The following is a 5,890-nucleotide window of genomic DNA, read 5'->3' as shown; positions in this document are numbered from 1 at the left end:
TCCATTGTAACTGAAATTTCATTTTAATTATGTAATCACCCTCCACGTTAATTAAGGAATATTTACTAATTATCATTCCTACATCTTCAATATAAAAATTACTCATTAATTGCGAGAAATAAAAGTTAAAATATCCACCTAGTAATTTGTTTTTGGAAAGAAGAGAGCTAGAATGATTAATTTCTTTAATATAAAATGCTATTCCCTAATTAATTATTACTATTACTATAGTATTTCTCTATGTAATTTAAATTTCTAAAAGGAAAATTCTTAATCTCTTTATATTTTTCATATATTGAACTAAATGATTCCATTATTATAACTTATAGCATTGATGATTTATATGTATACCTCATAGTGATTTATATTAGAAACTTTAATGAAAAAGGAAGTAAGAAAAGGAAACATTACATAAAAGATCTAGAAATTAAAATGATTAAACGAAAACTAATTTAAAAAGCATATAGTATATTATATTATTAAATTATTTATAACTAGAGTTCGTAATTCCATTCCATCGTTTGTTGAGGATTCAAATTTTAACACATGTCAACATATAACATATTGACTTTAAGCAAGTGGATAATGTGACAACATGAGATGCAATGAGAATTCTTCCCACCAATAAAGCTCAATAAAATCATCTGTAATCATAAATCAAATTACAATGGGACCATACAATATTCCCCGTACAATAACAAAATATAATACACCATTTCTCAATATTAAAAAATAAGGAAATTCTAACAATAGAATCTCACCCCAATTAGTTCGAAAAACATCAAATATATTCTGGTTGCCCTTACAGCCAAACATTCCGAATCACTGTCTTTGTTGATCGATTTCATCATCATCGTCCATGAATCTCGACCAGAACTTGTGGTTCTTCCACACCATCGCCATCTCCTCGATCGGAACATTCCTCGTCTCGGGCAGTAAAAAGTATATGAAGAAGGTCATCACCAGCACGAAGAATCCGAAAAACAAGAACAACCCGAACTTCATGTGGCATAGCATAGACAAAAACACCTGAGCCACAATAAAAGTGAAGATCATATTGACCCCAACGGTCAAACTCTGGGCCGCTGACCGAATCTCGAGCGGGAAAATCTCACTAGGCACCAGCCATCCAAGCGGGCCCCACGACCACGCGAACCCGGCCACGTAGATGCAAATAAACATCACCACCACGCCCGCGTACCACTTGGGCAGCACCCCCGGGTTTCCATCTACCCCGAATTTCATCCCAATGAGAACGGATACAGCAATCTGCCAAATATCACAAACATTAGGTCATCAACAATGCCATGCTTAAAATTAGTGCTTAAAATTTAAGTGTTTTTTTTCGTACCTGACATATAAGCATTTGGATTCCTCCTTGGAGGAAAAGGAAGCGTCGGCCCCAACGATCAACGGTGACGATTGAAACCAACGTCGCGCCAACGTTGACAGCACCCGTGACAATAGCCGACATCAAGGAGGCAGAGGCGCCGAACCCGATGGTCTTAAACAACACGGGAGCGTAAAACATGATGACGTTGATCCCGGTAAACTGCTGGAAGAAAGGGATCATCACGGCCATGGTGAGGTGGGGCCGGTACTTCCTCTGGAGGAGGTTCCTCCAGGGGTCGTCCACCTTCTTGGAGGCCGCGCTGGCCGCCACAAGGTCGTTGAACTCCTCGTCCACGTCAGAGACGCCGCGGATTTTTCTCAACTCGGAGCGGGCTTTTTCTTGACTCCCGCGCTCGATGAGGGAGTTGGGGGTCTCTGGGAGGACGAGTGATCCAACGGTGATGATGAGAGCCGGAACCATCGCGCCGCCCAAGCTCAGCCGCCAGCCCCACCCTCCTTTGATCTTCGCGAACCCGTAGTTGAGCACGTTGGCAGCGAGGATGCCCGTCGTGATCGACAGCTGGAAGCCGATGTTCAATGCGCCTCTGTATTTGTACGGCGCCATCTCCGAAAGGTAGAGCGGTACCGACTGCAGATTTATATAGTAGTTTCAGTTTAACTATCAATTTTAATTAAATTATTGAATTGTGTCAAAAAATATTTATGTACAAATCATTATACTAGTAAAATTCCAAACACAAAATTTCGAATATATAGTCGCTAACAAAATAAATTTCTGCGTCAGCCCTTGTTAATACCTGATTGGCAAAACCGATTCCCGCTCCGAGAAGAAGGCGGCCGAGAATGAGCATCCAGACGGAGTAAGCGAAGCCGTTGATGAGAGCGCCGGCGCAGAAAAGCACGCCACCGAAGAGCATTGAGAGCTTCCTCCCTAGTTTTCTGGTGACAGTCGCCGCCACAATGGAAGACGCCAGCGCCGCCAAGTACAGCGACGACGTGAACAGAGTCAGCGGCACGCTGTCGAATTTGCAGTACTGATTCGTCGACTTGTCCGCTTTCTCTTTCCGGTACACGGATGGGAAGAACTTCTCCAAGAAAGAATCCATGGATGTCACACCACCTATAACACACCCAAAGCAAACCATTAACCACACATTCAAAAAAATTAAAATTAAAATTAAAATTAAAATTAAAAAACTAATTAAAAAAAATACCGGAAATTCCGATATCGTAACCAAAAATAAGGCCACCCATGGCCGCGACAACACACGTGACAATCACGTGCGCTGTCAATTTGCCGGGATATTCCTTCCCCTTGCGGGGGGTGGAGTCGAAACCACCACCAGCCATTTTTTCCTTAGTGAAATTATAAGAAGGAGAAGGAATGATACAACAGAGAATGATGAGAGAAATGAATTGAGTGAAGGCTATAAATAGAGAAATCAGGAATTGATTTGAAAAATATCTCTGGCTGGCAAAACAGGTGTGTAATTACTAAAATTGTTATAGGATAAATGGATTCTATTTTTCTCAGATAAGGTGAAGCTGAATGACCAAAAACTACTAATTGAGTGTGAGAATCATTTATCAAAACTGTCTTAAAATGGGGGTGTAAATTTGAATTTAATTTGCGGATAATATATGGGAAATTATTACCAAACCATTATTTTGCTAATGCAATTATGATATAGATATAATATTCCTATTTAAAGTTGGTAATTGACTAATTGAGACTTGAGAGTCAACGAGTATATTTGTCATTAATCTTTTTAGTCTTTATCCAAATATTTTTTTGGTTTAATGGATTAAATAATATTGAGTTAAATTAATAATCAATAATTAATGCCGGTTGCTTATTAGTTTTAGTTTTCTATTGTCAAAATTAATTTAATTTTGGAGTAAACTAATCTTGAATGAGATTATAGAAAGTAATTTAGGATTTCTTGCTAATAATGATCGTTGGAATTAAATTGCCTATTTAAATAATGGATAATGCAGCATATCTGATTACAATTTAGTAAAGATTAGAGATTTTCTAAAAAGATTTATTTCCTTTTTGGGGATCGAATTTAATCAATCCGAAACGAATTTAGTTTTTTTTTTTAAAAATAAACGAAGTTTGTTGAATAATTTGTCACATATTTACATTCGAAATTTTCGTTTGTTGAATAATTTGTCACATGTTAACATTGGAAATTGTAAGATAGTGATTCATGAATGATACAATAATTGTGGTTTAGTATTAGTTCTTATGACGTTGACTAATGTGTTAAATATAAGATTATCCAAAATGACGTGTTATCTACTAGGATAATTTAATGCATTTGTCACTGCTTGTAAATTCTCATCACTTCATATTTAACTCTATATTGATGGTCGTATGCATTGGTTGATTGTTTGAGACTTAAGAGGCATTCTTCAAATTAAACGCGTTTTAGGTGTAGATATATTTAAATGATTTTATCTTAATCAAAGTAACTTGATTACTAGTTTATGGGTTAATAGTGCAATGTATTTTGAAATATGAACTCATTTTTTGTATTTGCGTCATATGTATTTGACTTTTAACATTATTCGTAAAATGTTCCTATCTACAAAATTTGGTGATGTAAAAATGATTCTTTTTGTTGTGGTCGGAGGTTGATTTTTCTCACCTCAACACATAAACTAACATTCTTTTACAAAAATATAAGAAAGTGTTTTAGTATACTAGCTCCAGAAAATACTCTAAACTTTTATTGTACTCCTATTTCATAAAGTATATCAAAATTTGAAAAAAAAAATTATAGGAAAAAAATACCATCAATTCTTCTTATATTGTCAAAATAACGTTGCTTCGTGGGCAGATAAAACTTTTTTGTATAATATACATATTTTATGGAATATAGTGAAAATTGAGAATATTTATAAAACTGTAAACATTTTTCCGGAAACGCTAAACTCTAGGTCATGTTTGGTTGTCAGGATTCTGTCTGGGAAAGTAATCTGATTTCTTAAATTTTAAATTCTTGTGTTTGTTTTGGTTTTTAATCAAACTGGGAAAGTAATCAGAATCCGAGAACGAGGAAAGTTAGTACAACTTTCCATGATTTTGAATCCTAACTTTTCTTAGATATTCTTTTTCCCAGTTTTAGGATTCTTATATATTTAATGCAATATAGTATAGTTTTTATTATTATTATTATTATTATTAATTACAATGTTTTCAAAATAATTTAAAATTATAAATCATATCATTTCAGTATAATAAATAACTATAATTAAAATTATCATAATCATAACTATATAATTATAATTTATATATAATTGTTATTATTATTATAATTAATACTTTATTAAACAATTAAAATATGATTATATAATATAAATCATATAATAATAACAATAAATAATAATTATTATTTTATAAATTAATAATTAATCAATAAAGTTGTAGGGAAATTTTGAGTTATAAAATTTATTAAATTATAATATTTTTAAATATAATAATAATAATAATAATCATATTTATTATAATTATTAAATATTATGATGAATAATCCATATTGAAACTATACATTGTAATAATATATATAATAATATAATTATTATTATTTGTAATTAATACTTTATTAAAAAATTTATATTATTATTCTTTTTTATAAATAAAAGAATAATTAGTATATTTTTAGTTTGACATTTAAATCAAATATAAAATTTAAAATTTTGATATTTCTAAACACAGGAAAGTAAAGTTATTAGGAATCATATTCTTGAGATTTATTTTCATATGAATTATGCCAACTTTAATTTCCTGTCAACCAAACATGACCTTAAAAGTTAAAATATAGTACTAGTAAAATATTATTAACTCAAGCAGTGAAAATAAAATAGGAGACACTTAGTAAGACAACTAAGAAATTGTAGGTTCGTGAATTTTAACGTTTTTCTTTTATAAATGATAGCTGTGGTTAACTTTACAATTTCTATTATGGTGCATCTTCATTTATTCAATTGTTTTTGTGAAATTTGGACCGTTGCAATTAAATTTGATGCATTTAAAAAGGTAAAAAAGTCAATTTTCATGGCGATTCTACTACACCCATATCCTTTATTTCCGACAATATTTAGTATATACTAAGGAAACACAATAATTTAATACTATAAACATAATGACATAGAGTTCACAGCTTAACATGAAAATTAATTAATGATAATTTACATTTAATATATTGGTGTATGATTATATTAAAATGACAACCACTTTTAAATAATTTACCACTAACGAGGACTCTCTTAAATTTAGGAGCAGATTCAATCTTAACTTGCCACGTGGTAAGCTTGCTTGCTTATGTATCGTAGATTGTTTGATTATCTTTTATTCGTATCACATATTGCTTGAAATCATATGTGTTTGCCTATATATTGCAGATTGTCTAGGTTGTCATTTTAACTATGATGTCACGATAGTGCTCTGATTTCGTATCTCATATTGCTTGGAACCATGTGTCGAATTGGTTGTCTATGTATCACATATTGCTTGCATATGTATTGCAGA

General features: G+C 32.2%; 1 protein-coding gene across 1 annotated transcript; it reads right to left on the bottom strand.

Annotated features, from left to right (window-relative positions):
• Positions 1-631: 631 nt before the first annotated feature.
• On the bottom strand, positions 632-2,733 carry LOC121775870 (sugar carrier protein C-like). The gene is made up of 4 exons (XM_042172948.1): positions 2,568-2,733; positions 2,151-2,473; positions 1,352-1,981; positions 632-1,269 (listed from the first exon to the last, which is right to left on the bottom strand). The coding sequence occupies exons 1-4, from the start codon at positions 2,701-2,703 to the stop codon at positions 823-825; spliced, it is 1,536 nt and encodes a 511-aa protein (XP_042028882.1). The 5' UTR covers positions 2,704-2,733; the 3' UTR covers positions 632-822.
• Positions 2,734-5,890: the final 3,157 nt, after the last annotated feature.

The sequence above is a fragment of the Salvia splendens genome, chromosome 18 (assembly GCF_004379255.2).
Source record: "Salvia splendens isolate huo1 chromosome 18, SspV2, whole genome shotgun sequence".
NCBI lineage: Eukaryota > Viridiplantae > Streptophyta > Magnoliopsida > Lamiales > Lamiaceae > Salvia > Salvia splendens.
This window is presented reverse-complemented; position numbering and strand designations above follow the sequence as displayed.

Coding starts and splice junctions, on each gene's coding strand:
- LOC121775870 (XM_042172948.1), bottom strand. CDS start 2,703: ATGGCTGGTGGTGGTTTCGACTCCACCCCCCGCAAGGGGAAGGAATAT. Junction 2,474..2,567: donor TTACGATATCGGAATTTCCG/GTATTTTTTTTA, acceptor GGTGTGTTATAG/GTGGTGTGACATCCATGGAT. Junction 1,270..1,351: donor TCCAAATGCTTATATGTCAG/GTACGAAAAAAA, acceptor GATATTTGGCAG/ATTGCTGTATCCGTTCTCAT.